Source organism: Vipera berus (assembly GCF_964194415.1).
Source record: "Vipera berus genome assembly, chromosome: 8".
Classification (NCBI taxonomy): domain Eukaryota; kingdom Metazoa; phylum Chordata; class Lepidosauria; order Squamata; family Viperidae; genus Vipera; species Vipera berus.
The window spans coordinates 18,140,890-18,163,329 of NC_138211.1; the positions used below are offsets into that span (position 1 = coordinate 18,140,890).

Sequence of the window (22,440 nt, forward strand, 5' to 3'; positions counted from 1 at the left end):
TGTGCATTCAGACACTCACTCATTACACTCACAGGCAACCAAGCTGGTATTAGAGTTGCGTGTGATAATGGAGCCACACCCTTCATCCCAAGGCTTTTAACTTAAAAAAGCAAATGGTGCTGGTTGTTACCTTTAAAGCCTTATATATCTTGGGACTAGATTCATTGAGAGACTGCATTTTTCCAAGTCTCTACATATCCAATTTGGTCTAGCAGATTGGGCATGCTGCAGATCCCTTCAGCAAAGAGTATTGGCTGTCAGGGATAAAAAAATGGCCCTTTTCTGCACTCTTCCATTTTTAGTCCCTCTGAACAGACAGTGCCTCCACACTGTATATATAACTTATTTCAAACATTCTATTGAATTGGAAAGAGTACAAAAATGAAATGTAAATGTCAGGAAAAATAAATAATTGAAAGGTGTGACTATTAGGTATAACACACATTCATAGGTATGTGAAATGAAATTGAAGCACTGCCTCTTTAATTATACACAAGAAAGGTAAAGAAGGATGGGGCTTCAATTGCATGGTCATAGCTACCATCTTGACTTTTTTGACCGAAAGAGAGGCCTGCCTTCATTTCTTGTAGCTTTGACAAATCATTATTTTAACAAATTCCATACAATCTGGTCATTTAGCTCATAATACACTCACCCACCACAATACATGAAATATTCTGTAGAAATATTAAATCTGGGTTCATTGATTGTATTAAGTCATGGCTTATTTATCCACATTTTATTCTTTAATTTACAATTGCCTAAGCTTACACGCTGAGCCAAAATCAAACAAGCCACAATTGCATGTATATGTTAGGGATCCCTGTTCAAATTGGCAATGAACAGAAGCTGATGCAAATTCTAGAGACAAAATTGTAAATTTGCAAATCTGATTGTCCACCCGCAATATTTACTGTTTTATTTTAAATCCCTAGATATTTCCATTTAATCAAAAACAGATGTCCTGCTCATGTTGGACCATGTGGTGAGGTTGCTTCAATTTCTGCTCACTGATTGAAACAGAATTTGAGTGATGCCTACCCTAAATTCTGAAAGTGGATTATTAAAACAAAACAAATGTGAACAAATCTGTAGGGTCCTTGTATTTCTTACAGATGTTTCATTACCCAACTAGGTAACCTCATCAGTGCATGTTACAAAATGTTACAAACTTAATTATTTGCAGAAGCAAAAGACACGCATAGCAAACCAGATCGCAGAAACAATGACAAGGCTGCCTATGATCCATCTTATAAAGCCTATCATAGCTTGACTAGTGCCTGATATTATCTAGTCGGTAATGAACCTTCTGCAAAAGCAAACAACCAGGCACCAAGGACCCCACAGTCCAACCTTGATCTACAAATATTCTCTTGTATTGGTGATAAAGTCTTCAACATTTGCAGAAGAAAAAGTGGTTTAAGCTTTGCTACTGTGGAAGAGTAATAGTGCCCCAGTCTTGTTCTCATCAAACAGCCCAAGTAACCTCGGGAAGACAAACTCCAGCATTAGGTTTCCTTTTCCCCACAAACCGAAACCCGGCGCATGCTCAGAACAGCCACCACGGAAAAAGCGCCTTTTTGGAACAACGGCCGCGTTCGTCAGGCACACGCTTCTGCGCTTTCCTTTCGCTCATGAATGGACCGTACCACTGAAGAGAGGTTCGGAAGAAGACAGACTAATCTGTAGGGTTAGTCGCACATCCTTACTAAAATAAATCCAAGGAAAGAAAAAATAAATAAATCCTCCTCTTATGGGAGGCCGGTGCAGCTGCTTCGAGTAGGATTCTTCTGCCTGGCCCCCACGATGTGGTAAAACTTGGACGGCTCCAAACGGAGGCGGGCACCGAACGCGAGCCCTCCACCAATAGCAGAGCACTCCTTGGTGGAGTGGCGGGAGCCGCGCCTAATGAGGGGCAGGAGGAGAGGCGCGAAGATGCGGCTCGCGCTCGAGGCGCGGCGCGGCGTGAGTCCGTGGGCCTGTTTCGTCAGCGTGGCCGCTTCTTCCCTCGCTGAGGGCAATTGAGTCCCGAGCCGGGCGTGAGGAGCGGCCTTTGAGGACTCAAGCCGACGGCGCGGGTGGCTGATTCGTCTCGGGGAGTGGAGACCTAAAGGGCCTTCGCGTGTCTACTCGGAAGAAAGCCCCGCTGAAGTTGCTGGAGGCAACGCCCAGGTAAGTTGTGGGTGGAGACTGGACAGCCATTGAATTGGAATGGTGTAAGGGCAGGGGTGTCCAACTTTGGCAGCTTTTGAGATTTGTGGACTTCAGCTCCCAGAATTCCCCAGCCAGCATGGCTATCTGGGAAATTCTGGGAGTTGGAAGTCCACAGTTCTTGCTAAAGAACTTGTAAGCCGCCCTGAGTCTTCGGAGAAGGGCGGGATATAATTGGAATTAAAATAAATAAGTAAATAAAATACAAGTTACCAAGGTTGCACACCCCTAGTTATAGGGCTTGAGCAGGGGGTTGGACTAGATGACCTCCAAGGTCACTTCCCCTCTTATTAGTCTTTATGTTGTGTGGCAGGGGATTTCAAACTTGGCCCTTTGATCGACTTGGGGACTTCTGGGAGTTGAAGTCCACAAGTCATGAAAGTTCCAAGTTTGAAGACCCCTGTTGTATGGAAACTAAGCAAGGAGAGAATCAATTTAGAAATAAGGAGAAATTTCCTGATAAAGCAATTAAGCAGTGGAATGACTTGCCTCCAGAAATTGTGGATGCTCCAACACTGGAAGTTTTTTAAGAAGCAATGGGACAGCCATTTGTCTGAAATGGGATAAGGGTTTCCTGCCTGAGCCGGGGGTTGGACTAGAAGACCTCTAAGGAACCTTCCAACTTGTTATTCCGTCTATTCTAGATTGGCAAGGGAAGATGCTGTTGGCTAGGGGATGTTTTCCATAGGATGCTGATACACAGCCTGGTTGCTACTTATGTGGCCTCATTCTCTATATCTTCCTGAAATGCATGTTTTCTTCCAAGCAGAACCATGTATCCCACGAGGCCAGTGTTTCGGGGTGGAGCCATGTTTCAGATGTCTCTGGCTGGGCACAGTCCAGAATCTTTGCCACAGGTGGCTGAAGCTGAAAAGACGGGAGAATTTGGGGGCAAACCCTTTCTTTCAACAGACAGGGCAGAAAGAGGACACCCATCACCAAGAGGTGGATCAAAGGTGAATAAATGATTTTTATAGTAGTAGTTGATGTCACATAAATTTCTGTTAGAAAGTAATTAGATTGAACCTGAAACCTATTGAATGTATGGTATTTTACTCATTTGGGTGGAATAGTATATAGGCAGTTGATTTCATAAAATGCACGGTTTTGCTGAAACTTGACTGAAGAGACGGTTGAAATTAAATGCTATTTCAGCCCAAGGACATAGTATGTAAGTCCCTCTCTCCCCTCCACAATCTCCACCAATAAATCCTTTGCCCTATTTGGGAAGTGGACGATTTCCCTTCCTCCAAAGATGAGGCTTCTGTAGAAAACAGAGGGGAGGACACTTTTAAAACCATAAATAATTTAAACCTGATGTGGGCTTGTTTGCTAAGAACTGCCTCCTGATTGCAAAAGCATTTATTCCAATTTTTGATCAGCTACTAGATGTCATTCAAAAAGTAGATGGACTTTAAGGCTGTAATGGAAAAAAATGTAACTAAATTTGTCATGGAACCAGTTACCAACCCAGCTGTTCCAGAAGATACATACTTGCACAAGACTTCACATGTATGGACATTTCTAAGGATGAGCTAGTCTTGCAGGATACAGGATTTTGCTGCAGATTGCAATTTATCCTGTCGATAAAGGTAGGTGAATAGAATGGAATAGGAAAAGGAATAAAAACTTCATTGTCACTTTAAATGTACACTAATCAGCATACATTAAAATGAAATTTTGTTGCATTCAGCTCTCAAAAAAATACCATTATGCATATACCCACATATGACAGAAGCTTCATAGTCTACCATGTGTTTATTGGACCTGTGCCCCTCCTGGCTGGTCTATGCAGCCCGGGATGGGACACGAGGCTGGCTCCAGGCAGTGATAACTGATTCTTTGAGTGAGGGTAGTTTTCCCGCCGCCTTGAAGGAGGCGGTGGTGAGACCCCTCCTCAAGAAGCCTGCCCTGGACCCAGCTGTATTAAATAACCTTCGTCCGGTCTCCAACCTTCGCTTTCTCGCGAAGGTTGTTGAGAGCGTGGTGGCGCATCAGCTCCCTTTGTTCTTGGAGGAAGCTGATTATCTGGACCCGTACCAATCAGGTTTCAGGCCCGGGTACAGCACGGAGACGGCATTGGTCGTGCTGGTGAGTGATCTCTGGCGGGCTCGGGACAGGGGTTGTTCCTCTGTCCTAGTCCTGTTAGACCTCTCAGCGGCTTTTGATACCATCGACCATCGCCGCAGCTGCGGCGTCTCGGGGTTGGGAGTGGGAGGCACAGTTCTTCAGTGGTTCTCCTACCTTCTGGGACGTTCGCAGTCGGTGTTGGCAGTGGGGCAGAGGTCGACCTTGAGGCCTCTCGTTTGTGGAGTTCCTCAGGGATCGGTCCTCTCGCCCCTCCTGTTCAACATCTACATGAAACCGCTGGGTGAGATCATTCGTGGTTTTGGAGTTGGTTATCATCAGTATGCTGATACCCAACTTTTTATTTCAACCCCAAACCACCCCAGTGATGCCCTTGACGTGATGTCCCGTTGCCTGGAGGCGTTCCGGGTCTGGATGGGGAGGAACAGGCTTCAGCTCAACCCTGACAAGACTGAGTGGCTGTGTGTGCCGGCATCTCGGGAATTTCAGACTATTCCATCTCTTACTATGGGGGGTGAGTTATTACCCCCCGTAGATAGGGCTCGCAACTTGGGGGTCCTCCTAGATTCACAGCTCTCCTTAGAAGATCATATAGGAGCTGTGACTAGGGGGGCCTTCGCCCAGGTTCGCCTGGTGCGCCAGTTGCGGCCCTATCTGGACCGGGATGCCTTGCGTACAGTCACTCATGCCCTCGTGACCTCTCGTTTGGACTACTGCAATGCTCTCTACATGGAGCTGCCCTTGAGGACTACTCGGAGGCTTCAACTGGTGCAGAATGCAGCCGCGTGAGTGGTGTTGGGGGGTTCCCGATACTCCCATGTTACACCTCTGCTCTGCGAGTGCATTGGCTACCAGTTGCCCTCCGGGTGAGATGCAAGGTGCTGGTAATGACCTGTTAATGAATTTATTTGTGCAGAGGTCTCCTTGTGCTACCAAAGAGTTTGCACAGACAAGGAAGGGCACTGAGAGCAGTAAAAGTCACACAAGAATACACTGAGTTATAAAAACAAAAAGTAGTTTACTTTAAGGTGGTGTAAGAACAAAAATGCACAGTCAAAAATAAACAGTCCAGGTCATAAACAATAGCAACAGTCCAAGTAGTAATCCAAACTACAAAGTCTTCTTACCGGTCCAGAGGTCAATACACAGTTTAGGTTACAACAGTAGTAAACCAACAGCAGAGCAAAAACAGTAATAGTAGAGATCAGTGAATTCAGAGAGAGAGAGAAGCTACGTTCCTAGCTTCCTCTTATGGCCATGAGAACACTTACACACCCATTGGCCAATTAACAACTTAAAGACATAGCATTATGGTTAATATATTTTCAACCCAACATTGTAGGCTAGCACCATATGCCTAACATTCTCCCCTTTGGGTAGAATAATATATAACTCTTACAATCTTATGCACATTCTTTCACAATTAGCATTGTGTTTCACAGCACTTTGTACCTTCGTAAAATGGTCTGCAATATTTACATCAGATGGACAATACTCTAACTGTATTAATTTATCTTTGACACATTGTCTGACATTTAAATAACGAAGATCAGTATGTTTAGATCTTGTTCTTACTGCAGCACTATTAGCCATCTTTATCGCAGCTTGATTGTCCTCATACACAATGAATGGATCTGTTCTGGACCAGCTCTCTTCTCCCAACCCCTAATTAAGAGACGAGTCTGGAAAGCGTCCAAGGCTAAAAGGCTTCTGCCAAGGTTTAATGACGCAGATAACAAAACACAAGAGCTTGTCTTCTCAAACGAAAAAGTTGCTTTCAGCAACTAGCCCCTCCCCAAACACTTCTTTTATAGAGAGCTCAGGGCGTGGTCTCCCTGTGCCTCCTCCCGAGGAGTCCCATAGTCTTTCTTTGTTTGTCCCTGCTCGTCTGCCTCCTACGTCGGGCGTCCTTGAACAGGGCCAGCTGTGGGTCATCATCCTCCGCACTCTCGGGCTCACACAGCTGAGAAGAGGTCCCCGGCTGAGGACTCTGCAAAGCCTCCAAATCATCATCAGCCGGTTCGTTTCCCTCCTCCCCCACATCTGAGTCCTCCGATACATCGGACCCGGCTGTCGGACCCACCGGCTGGCCCTGAGTCACAACACTATCCCGCACCGCAGGGCCCTTCCCTCGGGTCTGCCGATCCGGATGCGGTCGGGATGGAAACTGTTCGTGAAAAGCAGTCACCAACGCAGGGGCATGAACGGCGGTCGCGTCTTCCCATGTGAAGTCCTCCGGCCCGTACCCTTTCCACTCGATCAGGTACTGGAAGCGACCTTTCAGCCAGCGGGAATCCCTGATGCTGGCGACCTCGTACTCGGGGGTGCTGCCTCCATCACGAGTTCCTGATGGTGGAGGTTCCGCCTGGCGGAGTGGACAGGCCGGTCGTTCGGGGACCAGCAAGGACCGATGGAAGACGGGGTGCACGCGCAGGGAACGTGGCAGAGTTAAACGATAGGCGACCGGGTTGATGACGGCCTCGACTGGGAACGGTCCAAGGTAACGGTGGTCCAGCTTCCTCGCCGGCCGAGTGGATGGTAGGTTCCTGGTGGACAGCCAGACCCGATCCCCCACCGATAGTGGAGGCGTATCCCTTCTCGACCGATCGGCGAACCTCTTGTAGTCGGCCTTGGCCTTCTCCAGCTGCCGTCGCACCAACCGATGGATCGCCTGTAACTCCGCCATGAATTCGTTCGCTGCCGGCTCCGGTGAGTCCACGGGAGAAAGAGGGAAGAACCTGGGGTGATAACCCACGTTGGCCAAGAACGGTGTCATCTGCGTGGAGGTGTGTTGCGAGTTATTAAAGGCAAACTCGGCTATGGCCAAATAGTCCACCCAGTTGTCCTGCTGCAGGTTAACATAGCAGCGCAGATACTGCTCTAAGATGCCGATGACCTTCTCGGTACCCCCATCGGTCTGAGGATGATGCGCGGACGAGAGGCAAACCTTAATGTCCAACGCCCGCATCAACTCCTGCCAGAAGCGGGCTGTAAACTGGGCCCCCCTATCGGAGACGACCCTGTCGGGAAGGCCGTGCAGCCGGAACACCTGTTGGATGAACATGCGACTAGTGGCGCGAGCTGACGGTAAGCCGCGACAGGGGATGAAGTGCGCCATCTTGGTCAACATGTCCACCACCACAAACACTGTCGTGAAGCCGGAGGATGGGGGTAGATCCGTCAGAAAGTCCATGGACACAGCCCCCCAGGGTCTCTTGGGCGTTGGCAAAGGCTGCAGTAAACCAGGCGGGGCCCCTGTCGCTGACTTGGCCTGCCTGCATGGGACGCAGGAGGTGACATAAGACTGGACATCGTGTCGGACTCGGGGCCACCAGAAAGTACGGGAGACCAGGTTCAGAGTCTTGAACAGGCCAAAATGCCCCGCAGCCGGGTTATCATGACATTGGCTGAGGACGAGTCCCCTGAGTGGCCCTCCTGGAACATAGAGCCGGTCACGATAATACAGGAGTCCATCCGTGACCGACCAAGGCGAATCTGGCCCCACCTCTTCCTTCCGCTGAGCCACCCACGCCTCCTGCTGCTGCGCCTCCCGGATCCGAGCCCGTATATCCACCGGCTCCCGTACCGCAGCAAAAGACTCGACGGGGATCACTGTCCTGGGCGGAAGCTTGTCTTCCACTCGGGTGTACTCGGGCTTCCTGGACAGAGCATCCGCTCTCTGGTTGTGCCCGCTTGGTATGTACCGCACCCGGAAGTCAAACCTCGCAAAGAAGAGGGACCACCGGATCTGGCGTTGGTTCAAATTCCGAGCGGTCTGCAGGCTTTCCAGATTCTTGTGGTCCGTCCGGACCTCGATTTGATGCCGCGCCCCCTCCAGATGATGCCTCCAAGCCTCGAACGCCGCCTTGATGGCCAGCAGCTCCTTCTCCCAGATGGTATAGTTGCGCTCCGAGGGATTCAATTTCCGAGAGTGATACGCGCAAGGGAAAAGGGTACCGTTGGGCGTCGCTGCCTGGAGTAACACGGCCCCAATGGCAATGTCGGAGGCGTCCGCCTCCACGACAAACGGCCGTTGCGGGTCAGGATGCTTCAAGATGGGCTCCTTCATGAAGGCGTCCTTCAAAGCTTGGAACGCCTGTTGTTCGGGGGCGTTCCACTGGAACCGAGTCTTCTTCTGCAGGAGCCGGGTGAGGGGGGCTGTCAAGGCAGCAAAGCCAGGGATGAATGTCCGATAGTAGTTGGCAAATCCAAGAAGTCGCTGAACATCCTTCACGCGACGCGGGGGTTGCCAACTCTGCAACGACTCAACTTTACTTGGATCCATGGCGATGCCCTCGGGAGAAATGCGGTGGCCCAAGAAATCAATGGTCACCTGGTAGAACTGGCACTTCTCCAACTTGGCAAACAGCCGATGTTTCCGGAGGCGCTGCAGGACCTGACGGAGATGCTGATGATGCGCTTCACGCGACGGGGAGTAAATCAGGATGTCGTCCAGGTAAATCACAACAAACTGGTCCAACAGATCCCGAAAGATGTCATTCATAAAATGCTGAAACACAGCGGGGGCGTTGGTCAGGCCAAACGGCATCACCGTGTACTCGAAATGTCCATAGCGAGTACCAAACGCTGTCTTCCACTCATCACCCGGCCGAACCCTGACGAGGTTGTAAGCTCCACGCAGGTCCAGTTTCGTGAAGATCTTAGCCTCCCGGAGTCGGTCCAAGAGCTCGGGGATGAGGGGCAGCGGGTAGCGGTTACGCACCGTGATAGCGTTGAGTTTCCGGTAGTCACAGCAAAGCCGTAACTCGCCCGACTTCTTTTTGACGAAGAGCACGGGCGCAGACACTGGCGAGGACGAGGGCCGGATGAATCCACGAGCCAAGTTCTTTGTCAGGAAGTCCCGCAATGCGGCCAACTCGGGCTCCGACATGGAGTACAAACGCCCCACTGGGAGAGGCGCATCAGGGACTAGGTCAATGGAGCAGTCGTAGGGCCTGTGCGGGGGTAATTGGTCCGCCTCTGACTCGCTGAACACGTCAGCAAAGTCGGACAGTACGGGAGGCAAGGAAACCCCTGAGGAACCCTCCACCTGGCCGGCACAGATATGGCGGGTGTGGTCCACGCACTGCAAACTTGGGAAGGTGACCAAGTTCTGAGACCAATAGATCTGTGGATCATGCGCCCGGAGCCACGCCAGTCCCAAGACCACGGGGAAGTGCAGATCCGAAGTGACGTAAAACTGAATGGCCTCCACATGGGTACTGATGGCCATACACACGGGTTGCGTGGCGGCCGTGATAGGCCCGGACAGGAGCACTCGACCATCGATGGTCTCCACAAGCATGGGCGGATCCACCGGACACTGGGGAACAGCCCATTTGGCCACAAAGGCCGAATCCATAAAGTTAGTGGTAGCCCCAGAGTCAATTAAGGCATGGACCGGAATCCCCTCTGGCTTGCCAGGAAGGATCAGTCGTGCCTCCAAAATCAAATGCCGTGGAGGTTCACAGGCACCGTCGGAACGGCGTCGCTCGGCGTGATCGTTGTGGGTCGCCCGATCTTTCACACCGTCTAGATCGGGCTCGGACCGTTTCCCGATAGCAAAGCAGGGGACTTTCTCGGAGCTGGCTTGGTCACTGACGCCCGCTGACGCTTCTTTGGGCAAGAAGCAGCCAAATGTCCAGGGTCCCCACAGTAAAAACACAACCCCTCCGATCGTCGTCTGTCCATTTCCGACACCGATAGACGGGACCTGGCGGCACCCAGCTCCATTGGCTCCTCCCTCTGGACTGGGGGCTCACGCACAACAGGGGCGGCAGGGGTCTGTGGGGTGGCACGGCGACTCTTACGCTGCTGCAGCCGGGCATCGATCCGCAGACAAAGATGGATCAGCCCATTCAGATCTGAGGGAATGTCCACGCGGGCCAGCTCATCCAACATCTCCTCTGACAAGCCATCCTGAAAGGCATCCACGAGCGCAGCCTCATTCCAGGCGGAATCCTGGCTAAGCAGCCGGAAATCGCTGATATAGGCCTGTAGGGGGCGCTGACCCTGCCTCAAAGCTTTCAGACGTCGGGTGGCGGTCTGCGCCTTAATCGGGTCCTCGTACATGAGGCGCATATGGTCACAAAACCCCCCAAAGTTATCCAACAAAGGGCTAGGCTGTGCCAACAGAGGCGTGCCCCAACGAGCTGCATCTCCCGACAGAAGGCTCAACACGAATCCCACCTTATCTCGGTCAGTGGGGAAATCAGCTGCTCTCACGCTGATATAAAGCTGGCATTGTCCCAGGAAGGCAGGAAACAGTTCTGGTTTACCAGCAAACTTATCCGGCATAGCTAACTGACATTTCCTCCTGGGTGGGGGGGCAGCATGTACCTGAGCCTGCAGTTGTGCCACCTGAGTGGCCAGCAAGGTGAGTTGCTGGTTGAGCTGGGCATTCTCGGCAAGAAGCTGCTCCATCGTAGTATTAAGGGGTGAGTGGCTGAAAGCAAACTGTTCTGGACCAGCTCTCTTCTCCCAACCCCTAATTAAGAGACGAGTCTGGAAAGCGTCCAAGGCTAAAAGGCTTCTGCCAAGGTTTAATGACGCAGATAACAAAACACAAGAGCTTGTCTTCTCAAACGAAAAAGTTGCTTTCAGCAACTAGCCCCTCCCCAAACACTTCTTTTATAGAGAGCTCAGGGCGTGGTCTCCCTGTGCCTCCTCCCGAGGAGTCCCATAGTCTTTCTTTGTTTGTCCCTGCTCGTCTGCCTCCTACGTCGGGCGTCCTTGAACAGGGCCAGCTGTGGGTCATCATCCTCCGCACTCTCGGGCTCACACAGCTGAGAAGAGGTCCCCGGCTGAGGACTCTGCAAAGCCTCCAAATCATCATCAGCCGGTTCGTTTCCCTCCTCCCCCACATCTGAGTCCTCCGATACATCGGACCCGGCTGTCGGACCCACCGGCTGGCCCTGAGTCACAACAGGATCATTTACATTTAAACCCATATCTAACAATAATTGTTTGTACACTAGCAGTTCTGTACATAACACTGATAGACATGAAAATTCAGCCTCCATTGTAGATAAGCTTATGTGTTTTTGTCTAATAGACTTCCATCCAATTAAAGAATCACCCAACATTATAGCCAACCCTGAGGTAGATTTACGAGTGTTTGAATCAGAGGCAAAACTCGCATCTGCATATGCAGTAAGGATTAACTCACGATTTGGCTCTAGATATAACGAGTAGTGAATAGTCTGCTTCAGATATCTTAATACTCGTTTAGCTGATTGCCAGTGTCTAACAGTTGGATTATTGTTGTACCTAGCTAATTGATTTACACAGTAAGAAATATCAGGTCTAGTCCAATTACTCAGATACATAAGACTTCCTATCAAAGATTGGTACATAGTCTTATCAAATACAGGACTCTCCACATTAGTGTCCTTAAAATCCATAGCCATCGGAGTTTTAGCTGGTTTACACATTTCCATATTGTATCTCTTTAATAACTGAGATATCTTACTGGCTTGCGACACCTTAAAACCCCTATTTGTTTTCACAATATCTAACCCCAAATAGTGGCTTATTTCCCCAAGATTTCTAATTGTGAATTCAGTTTGCAATCTTGAAATGATAGTTTGTGCTTCTAACTCAGTTTTTGTTATTATTGCAATATCATCTGTGAATAATAAAATAAAAGATAATGCTCCGTTGTGTTCTCTTCTAAACAAACAAGGATCAGCATTACTGGCTACAAAACCTATTGCACTTAACTCATTAACTAAACATGTATTACACTCATAGCCTGATTGTTTCAATCCATAGAGGCTTTTCTTTAATTCCCAACAATCATGGTCTCTATCACTGGTCAATCCTGGTGGTATTCTTAAATAAATAGTATGTTGCAATGGAGCATGTAGATATGCAGTTTCAACATCTACATGGTTAACCATATATTGGTTTTTAGCCGCCCATACTAAAGCTGCTCTTAAAGTAGTTGCCCTTAGACTGGGTGCAAACACTTCGTCATAATCCTCAGTAGTTTGGGCAAAACCTTGTGCAACCAAACGTGCCTTATGGGTTATAGTTCCATCTACACCCTTCTTTATTTTATATATCCATTTACAACCTATAGCTTGCTCACCAGGTGGCAGTTTTGCTTTCACATAAACCTTAAGATTCTGCAAAGACTTCAACTCCCTGTTCATTGCAGCTTTCCATGATGCCTGTTCTTTTTCAGGATACATCCTGATCTCATCATAGTTAGATGGCTCTACACTAACTTGACATACTATACTAGCTTCATAGCGATCAGGTGGATGTCTGATACGCATTGAACGCCAAGGAATTACAGGGCTTTGAGTTTCAGACTCCTTTCCTTCCTCTGATTCCTCTATTATCTCCCTTATCTCCTCTTCATCTTTTATATTTACAGGAGATGCATTATCATTACTAGTTACGTTATCAGAGGAGTCCTCAAACACTAGAGGATCAGTATTAACAGTTTCTTGCTCTAACCTATCCCAACCAACGTGCTCAAGGAATTTTGCACTAGCACTGTTATATACATTAGTTGTGCCTCGTTCCCAGAAACGATAGGATCTATGGTTAGCTTCGTAACCTACGAAGTATAATTGCCTAGCCCTATGTTGGCCTTTACTCCTGAGTTGTGCAGGAATGTGGACCCAAGCTGGGGTGCCAAACGTGTGCAGGTAATCAAGGTTTGGTCTTCTACCATGCCATATAGTATATGGTATTTTACCAGTAGAAGTATTAACAACTATATTCAGAACATGGTTTGCACATTTTGCTGCCTCCCCCCACAGTCTATCTGTTAAGCCAGAATCTCTTAACATGGTTCTCATCATGGCTTGTAACGTTTGCCCACGTCTCTCAACAAAAGCATTATGTTGAGGCCTATAAGGGGCTGAATGTTTATGCTCAATGCCAGCTGATTCTAGCATATCAACAAAACGCTTATTTGTAAATTCAGTACCATTATCAGTAATTATGCACTGAACCTTTCTCTTTGTTTTTCTCTCCACGAACTTCAGCCAGTTTGCAAATTGTTGGAAAGTATCTGCCTTTGACTTAAGCAGATAACAAAAACCATATCTAGAGTAGTGGTCCAATATACTTAAAACATAACATGACCCTCCTAAACTTGGTTTCATGGGTCCAATTAAATCAGCAAACACAACTTCCAAAGGTACAGTTGTTTTGAAGCTGTTTAACCTGTTTGCAGGAGTTGCCTTACTCTTTTCCTGATTACAGGCATTGCAATTCAAATACTTACTACATGGCTTCAGTTTAACTCCCTCTACTAACTCAACTGTTTTACGTAGTGAGTTAAAGTTTACATGCCCTAGCCGCCTATGCAATAAATGTATACATTCATCATGTGGCTTCTTGTTCTCACATATTGAGTTAGCTTTAACTGTACTAACCTGGTTACTTGTGAGAACGAATAAACCATTTTTCAAATTAGCAGTTACACAGGTTCCATTCCTCTCAATAGTGCATTGCTCCCCTCTGAATGTTACCACAAACCCAACCTTAACCAATTCCCTTACAGATAACAGGTTGAATCTTAGCTTAGGTATATATAACATAGGTAACTGTTCATCAATGCATGGACAATAGGAATTACCTTCACCAGAGGCCTTCATCCTCCAACCATTGGCCAGTGAAACATATTGGTTGCTGTTTTTCATATTAACAAACCTCTTTTTCACTTTAGTAATGCATTGTGAAGCCCCACTATCAACAACCCACAATTCATTATTTCTGGATGTTGATTCACCAGAAATAGCCAAACCAATGCCCTTCTTAGCCTTCCCACTGCTATTCACATTCTGTTTTTTACCCTTTCTACAGAATTTGGCTATATGCCCTCTAGCCCCACAAGAATAACATTTCTTGACGTTGTAAGCAGTGGTGAATTGCTGCTCCTCTTGTGGCTGTATCTCTCTCAGCTGGTCTCTGTCACGCCTCCTTCTGGACTCTTCCAGCAGTCTCCCAGTAATGTTAGTCAATGTCAGTTCCTCTCTGGTCAGGACTTCCAAAGAAGAAACATATCCATCATAACTCTCATCCAAAGATGACAGAATAATGTAGACCTGATGCAACTCTGAAAAAATCAGCTCCTTTTCATGAAGCTCTTGAAAAGTTGCCTTCATATAATTTAAATGGGTCAGCATATCTCCATTCTTCTGCAGACGAGTCCTAAACAGCTTACGTGTAAGGTGTATATGTGCACCCACACTGTCACGAACATAAAGCCTTCGCAAAACATCCCAACACCTAGCAGCAGACTCCTCACCACGAATATGGACAAGCTGCTGGTCATTCAGTGTTAGTCCAATAATGCAAAGAGCTTTCTCGTTGCTTCGTTTAAAGTTGTCTAACTTCTTTGCATCCTCTTCGTTATCTGGATCCCAAGCAGTAGTATCTGGTGGGTTATTTACAACAGCCCATAGTCCTTCCTTGCGCAAAAGCAAGCAGCATTTCGTGGACCAGGAAACATAGTTTGTCCCATCCAACCGGGTTATCCAGGAGATGCCTGACAACAGTTCCTGTGCCATTTTACACCAAAAAGCTAACACAAACTCAGCTAGGAATACTGTGTGTACTTACTCTCAGTACAGGCCTGGGCCCATAACCAGTGTTAAGGAATTTGTTTGTGCAGAGGTCTCCTTGTGCTACCAAAGAGTTTGCACAGACAAGGAAGGGCACTGAGAGCAGTAAAAGTCACACAAGAATACACTGAGTTATAAAAACAAAAAGTAGTTTACTTTAAGGTGGTGTAAGAACAAAAATGCACAGTCAAAAATAAACAGTCCAGGTCATAAACAATAGCAACAGTCCAAGTAGTAATCCAAACTACAAAGTCTTCTTACCGGTCCAGAGGTCAATACACAGTTTAGGTTACAACAGTAGTAAACCAACAGCAGAGCAAAAACAGTAATAGTAGAGATCAGTGAATTCAGAGAGAGAGAGAAGCTACGTTCCTAGCTTCCTCTTATGGCCATGAGAACACTTACACACCCATTGGCCAATTAACAACTTAAAGACATAGCATTATGGTTAATATATTTTCAACCCAACATTGTAGGCTAGCACCATATGCCTAACATGACCTATAAAGCCCTACATGGCATGGGTCCGGACTACCTACGGCAGCACCTGCTGCCGGCGCCAACTTCCCTCCGTCCAGTGCGCTCCCACAGAGAGGGCGTCCTCAGGGTGCCTCCGATCAGAGAATGTCGGTTGGTGGCCCCCAGGGGGAGGGCGTTCTCTGTGGGCGTGCCAGACCTGTGGAACCGCTTACCGGTTGAGCTCCGGATGGCCCCCGACCTTCGCTCCTTCCAACGCGATCTAAAAACCTATTTATTTGAACAATCCGGCCTGGTCTGATGGGTTTTGGGTTTGGGTTTTAGCATAGTTTTTAATTATTGTATTATATTGGGCATAATTATTTAATCTTTTTTAACTTTTGTATTTATTATTTTGATATTTATTGCCCTGTACACCGCCCTGAGTCCTTCGGGAGAAGGGCGGTATAAAAATTTAATAAATAAATAAATAAATAAATACTTCAAATGTATACATATACATGGTGAAAAATGAGTACTACAAGTCCCTATCACAACAGCTTCACCACAGAGTGTCTTCTACCAAATTTACATAAAAATCTTGGCTTCCCAGACGGAAACATCTTGGGAGAATAATATTGGCTTTTAGCCATCTTGCATTCCCTTCAATGGTCCTTAAATGTAAACATACATATTTTTCACAATAGCAGTATATGGCCTCTGTTAAATTCTGGGAGGAGAGCCAAGGTCACAAGAGAAGATAGCATAAGCTCCAGAGCTCATGACATCAGTCAGCAACTACCTGTACAGCAGAATGTTCCACCACCTCCAAGGTCACACCCTTGATCTAATTAAAGGAAAAATAGACATCAGCTGACCCCCATGGAAAATGAAAAAGAACTAGCTCAGTTGTTCAGCATCCTGTCCATAGAGAAGACCAATAAACCATCATATGCAAACTTGAGGTAGTGAAATCAGTGACTGCTGCATCTGACTCTCTCAATACTTTGCTACTCTCCAGGTGTCTTCCTGTTAAAAAGTTGACATGTTCATTTTCTGAGTGCCTAAAACAACAAAAAAGAAGGCACTCCAGCCCAAATTTCATCCAGGCAAAAGAATGGAACACCAAACTGATCAACATAACACAATCTCTTTGTAACCTCCCAGATGTTCATCCCACTGGTAATCGTTTTTCACAACTCAACATTCAAGAACAGACCAGTCAAACTATAGTCCCACTTCACCAACTTTCCCCTGCGTGGATCCTGATTCTGTTCATCTAATGCAGGGGTTTCAAACTTGCAACATCACGTAACGTGTCACGACGTATCGTGACTTTTTTTGCCATTGCCAGCAATGGGGTGGGTGCAGTTTCGTCATGACACATCCTGCCCACGGGCCGGCAGTGTGACACCCTGATCTAATGGCTGCCCCATCCACGACATGCTATTTCTTCTTGCAAGTAAGTTCCTTTCAAAATAGCTTGGAAATGGTCAGCCTTCTGATGCTGTTTCCCAAACCAGCCCTATTTGTTCTGCCCACAGACTTGCCTCAGACTCTGGATATGAGTAACCTTAACTGGCAGCTGGAGGTCTGTTCTCCATCTTCTTCCTTAGTCTGTAACCTTCTCAGGCCAAGTCTTGCGTTTTCTGATCATTTATCCAGAGACAGCAGCCCAAGAAAATCAGCCAACTGACAACCACATCCTGCTGATGTTCTCCCCCTCCTTCTCCCTTGGAGCATAGCTGTTTGGGCCTCAAAACAAGCAGATCCAGACTTTCTAGAATTCCTATCCAGGGGCTCTAGAACATTGCCAGCTGGAAAGAAAAGATGTCAGGGATATATTCCGGGATATATTTCTTTTGGTATTCTTTTGTTCCGAGAAAGATGGGCTATGGAGGATTGATCAATACCTGGCTTATATTCCCTTCACTGTGAAGGCAGTACCCAGTTCAGAAAAAGGGCAGACCATTAGGTGGCTTGTGTTCTAATTAGTTTGTATTAAACTAATTGTTTCAGTACTTCTCCTATTTAAACATGACTTTAACCTTTGCTTCAGATTTAAAAAAATACTCAGTCTTACTTGTTAATTTTACTACCCCCTAATTTTACTATGCCCCCTTCCCCGTCCGTGGGCATAGAGAAGTAAATAATCTGTGGGACTAATTTGATACTTAGATAAATTTACTAATATATCAATATCAAGACTATAATAATAGCTGGTGGTTTTAATACACATATTCACCAATCCAATGCCGCTTTGCAGTCTTACCTTAAATGGCCAATGTCCCCTAGAAATATTGTGAGCTATTTATCAGAGAGTCTAAATACCGTCATTGTCCTATCCTGGCTCAACTGGTGGACTGTTTAGATCTGTCATATGTAATGGCACTGCCAGGGATGACCTGAAGAGAGGAGTTTACATTGTTGTGCCTCAGTGGAAGCAGTGTGGTCAATTATGTTACAATCTCCTGGAATTTGGTACCTCATATAACTTAATTTTTACATTGGAAAATGCCCTGACAATAACTGAGTCACATGCTGTTACAGTGTTCCTTATAGAAGGACTCTAGACAGACCATTATTTATCCTGTCTTGAAGAAATTTCCAGGTAGGGATTGCAGTTTCTATTTAATGCTACTACTGTCAGACAAGGACTTGAAAATAACCTCTCCTGTTACCCAGTTCTGGGCAACCAGTACTTAAGGTTGGGACTTTTTGTAATAATATTTTATTTGGATTTGTTTCAGTAATTATGTTTTTAGTTATTTTATTTATTTATTTATTTGTTTTTATAAACCGCCCTTCTCCCGAGGGACTCGGGCGGTGTACAGAGTAAGGTAGGTATACAGATTGAACAATAGTGAAAAACAATAGTAAAAACAAACTGGGACCCCAATTAGAGCTATCAGGCCAGGCCGGACTGCTGGAACAGGTAAGTTTTTAAGTCGCGCCGGAAGGTGCGGAGGTCGGGGGCCATCCGGATTTCGGTTGGCAAGCAGTTCCAGAGGGCTGGCGCACCCACTGAGAATGCCCTCCCCCTGGGGGCCACCAGCCGACATTCCTTGAGCGGTGGCACCCTGAGGAGGCCCTCTCTGTGGGAGCGCACAGGACGGTGGGGTGCTGACATTGGCAGAAGGTGCTCCCGTAGGTAGTCCGGACCCATGCCATGTAGGGCTTTGTATGTCATTGTTAGCACCTTGAACTTCACCCGGAAGGCAGCCGGAAGCCAGTGCAGCGCACGGAGGAGAGGTGTGATATGGGAGTATCGGGAGGCTCCCAAGAGTGTCCGTGCCGCTGCACTTTGCACCAGTTGAAGCTTCCGAGTGGATCTCAAGGGCAGCCCCATGTAGAGAGCGTTACAGTAGTCTAGGCGAGAGGTCACAAGGGCATGGGTGACTGTACGTAAGGCATCCAGGTCCAGATAAGGCCGTAGTTGGCGCACCAGTCGAACCCGGGAGAAGGCCCCCTTGGTCACAGCTCCTATGTGATCTTCCAGGGAGAGCTGCGAGTCTAGGAGGACACCCAGGTTGCGGGCCCTATCAACAGGGGGTAGTAACTTGTCCCCGATGTTAAGGGATGGGATGTTCTGAGTATCATGGCTTGCCGGTACGTACAGCCATTCAGTCTTGTCCGGGTTCAGTTGAAGCCTGTTCCTCCCCATCCATTCCCGGACCGCTTTCAGGCAGCGGGACATTTTTAGATCCCACTATACTTATTGTATCTGTCTAGTACGTGTACACACACACACACACACACACACACACACACACACACACACACACTATATACAGTGTGTGTGTGTGTGTGTGTGTGTGTGTGTGTGTATGTATGTGTGGGGGAGATACTTTTATATAATTGTTCACTATTTTGTTTGTATTTGGCCTTAGGACTGTCATAAATTTGATTTGATTTATATTTTAGTCATTAACAAAATGGATGAAACAACCTACAAGTCATCCTTGACTTACAACCTCAATTGAGCTCAAAATTTCTATTGTTAAGTGAGACATTTGTTAAGAAATTTTGCCCCATTTTACAACCTTTCTTACTATAGTTGCCACGCAAGTCACTGCAGTTGTTAATTTAGTAATGCGGTTGTCAAGGGAATCTGGCTTTCTTCCTTGACTTTGCTTGTCAGAAACTAGATAAGGTTGCAAAAGGTAATCATGTGACTCCGAGACACTGCAACTATCGTAAATGTGAGTTAATTGCCAAGCGTCTGAATTTTGATCACATGACCACGAGGCTGCTGCAACAGTCGTAAGTGTGAAAAATGGTCATAGGTCACTATTTCAGTGCTGCTGCATAACTTTGAACGGTCACTGAATGAACTGTTTTAAGCTGACTACCTGTATTTCTTGTAGAGATTTTTTGAGAACCATCAAGCTTCTAGGCTTTATTGTTCTTTACAAAGGAACTTGCTGCTTTAGAGAACTGGAGACCGTTACCTGCCATCTTTTGTTTCTCTTTAATTTTCAAGCTGAACTAAGGTTTTGTAGTGCATGGGTAAAAAGTCTCTGTGTTCTAATTCAGGAGCCTTTCGTGACTGGTCCAACGTTGTCGTCCATGGTTCAGGGCCTTAGTCTTGAGGCGGCTCCTGGACCTCCTTTGGGTAAGTTCTCTTGCTATTTAGAATCTTCTTTTCTTATACCTGAGTGATTATCTTTGGAACGGTAAGAAAAACCTGGGTTCTATCTCGACTTTGTTTTTCAAGCAGTCTGTTCCGGTCGAGGCATCGCAGGGAGAGGAGTGGGCAACATGAGCATGAAGTCCAAAGTAGATGTCCTGAGACAGCAGATGCATACAGGGTTGAGAGGAGGACCAGCTGGAGACAGCAAGGTGCAACCGATGCTTCCTGGCCGTGGCAAGTGAGTTAAGCAATCTTGGGGTCAAGGTGGTTGGTAAAAAATGGCAAGTTGCACTAAACATCCTGTAATTCGGTTACTTTGATTGGTATAGTCCAGGGGCAGACAACCTTGGCTCTTTTATGACTCGTGGACTTCAACTCCCAGAATTCCTGAGCCAGCATGGCTCAGCTTGGAAACCTCTCCCTTTCCCCCCAGCATGGCTGGCTCAGGAATTCTGGGAGTTGAAGTTCACGAGTCATAAAAGAGCCAAGGTTGCCTACCCCTGGTCTAGTCTTTGGACAACTAAGTGTGAAGTCAGCTTAGTGTTCTGTTTATCATTTTTTCTGATTTAGGTTTCAGTGATAAAAATGGCTGCTTTTATTTTAAGGAGAAAGGCGCTGTGACAGTAGTTATGTATAGATAATTATACATAGAACCCCCAGTCCTGTGAAAGCTAATGCTCATAATTTGTGTCTCACTGCACATCTTCAACTTTCTGTTCTGAAAAATTGCTGCTTTTGGAAACAAAACAACAGAATTGTCTATTTTCTGATTTTTTTTATTTTTTAAAAAAATATGAAGATACATTATTTTAAGTATTGCAAGTCATGAAGAGATATTAGTGAGGTTTATTTAACGTGAACATTGCATTCATAGCTGCAATATTTGTGATTTTTGTAATATTTATATGTAATGCCCTCTAAAATACTTGTCTCTTCTAGGCTGAGAAAATAAATGGGATAAATGCATTCTTATATGAAGTGACTTTTGCTCACACCTTGGCAGTTTCCCTTCTCTCTGTGCCTACCTTGGGTGGTTTCCTACTCCCTTAGGAGAAATTTGGGCTCATGCTTTGGGTTACAAGGGAAGATGGGATATGGGCCATGGTGGCACAGTGGTTAAAATGCAGTATTGCAGGCTAATTCAGTTTACTGCCAGGAGTTCGATCCTCACCAGCTCAAAGTTGAATCACTATTCCATCTTTCCAAGGTCAGTAAAATGAGGGCACAAATGGTTGGGGGCAGTAGGCTGACTCTGTAAATTGCTTGGGGCTGTAAAGTACTGTTGAAGCAGTAAATAAGTGCTAGTGCTGCTGCTATTAACCAATAGCCAAGGGTATTCCTGAAGGTGTGATGTCATTGTTATGCCTATGGCTATTCATAATTTTGAGCTTGGATTCAGAAAATCCAGGTGTAATTTAACAACACCGAAACACTGAATTCTTAAACACAGCTAACATTGAGAGCCAGTTTGGTAAAGTATTTAAGGAGTTGAATGGGAAACCAGAAGTCCTCGCTTAAGACACAGAAGACAGCTAAGTGACCTCTGGCCAGTCCATCTTGGTCCAATCCACGTACCACAGGGTGGTGGTTTGGGGGGAAATGGGAGGCGGAAGGAGTATTATGCATGCCACCTTAAAATGTATAAATAAAACTGGGATACAAATCAAAATGTTGCTTTGGAAGGGGTGGAGAATGATGGCCCTTTTATGACTTGTGGACTTCAACTACCAGAATTCCCAAGTCAGACTTTTTTTTTTGTTCCCCTTTTAAATATTTTCCAGGATACCCAGCTGTGTGGAAAGCGAAAAGCCATTTTGGGGGCTTGACAAAACAAGCATCTTAGGCCGTGGCCGAGCTTACACAGACCCCTTTAGTTCGACTGCAGAAAGTAGTTTTCCTGCACCATCAATCCAGCCTGATCCTCCTCCTATAGTTTCTGATGAGCCTGTGGATAAAAAGTAAGTGAGAAATGGCATGAAGAAGGGAACAAGGTCAAACCCCTGTAAGTGTAGTAAATGCTGGATACCCCAGTGCTGAGATCAGCAAATGAGGTGGGGCTCTAGTTTGATATAGAATATTCTTTAATGGCCAAGTGTGATTGGACACACCAGGAATTTGTCTCCAGTGCATATGCTCTCAGTGTAGATACAAACAACAAAGTGATAGTCATGGATACCAATAGGAGAGGGTAATAGGAAAGATGAGAAGGATAATAGTAATACAGCCCTACTACATGGTTAGATATCCTTAGGCCTAAAACAGTGCTGTGGGAATTAGGTGTTCAGCAGAGAGATGGCATGGAAGGAAAAACCTATCTTTGTGTCTAGTTGTTTTTGCCTTGCAACATCATCCCATGAGGAGGAGTTGGAACACTTCCTGTCCAGGATGTGACTGGTCTGTAGATATTTTCTCAGCCCTCTTTCAAAACATTTTTTAGCTATTTTATATATGTTGAGGCAGCAAGAT

At 46.4% G+C, this 22,440-nt stretch overlaps 1 protein-coding gene across 1 annotated transcript in view; it reads left to right on the plus strand.

Moving 5' to 3' along the window:
* Positions 1 to 2,984: 2,984 nt before the first annotated feature.
* PIWIL2 (piwi like RNA-mediated gene silencing 2) overlaps positions 2,985 to 22,440 on the plus strand; it is a gene marked incomplete at both ends in the record, with an annotated part of 48,655 nt that continues 29,199 nt past the window's right edge. The window contains 4 exons of the mRNA XM_081333476.1: positions 2,985 to 3,167; positions 19,878 to 19,956; positions 20,059 to 20,212; positions 21,765 to 21,932. Coding sequence (XP_081189602.1) covers positions 2,985 to 3,167; positions 19,878 to 19,956; positions 20,059 to 20,212; positions 21,765 to 21,932 — 584 coding nt within the window. The remainder of the gene's footprint in view (positions 3,168 to 19,877; positions 19,957 to 20,058; positions 20,213 to 21,764; positions 21,933 to 22,440) is intronic.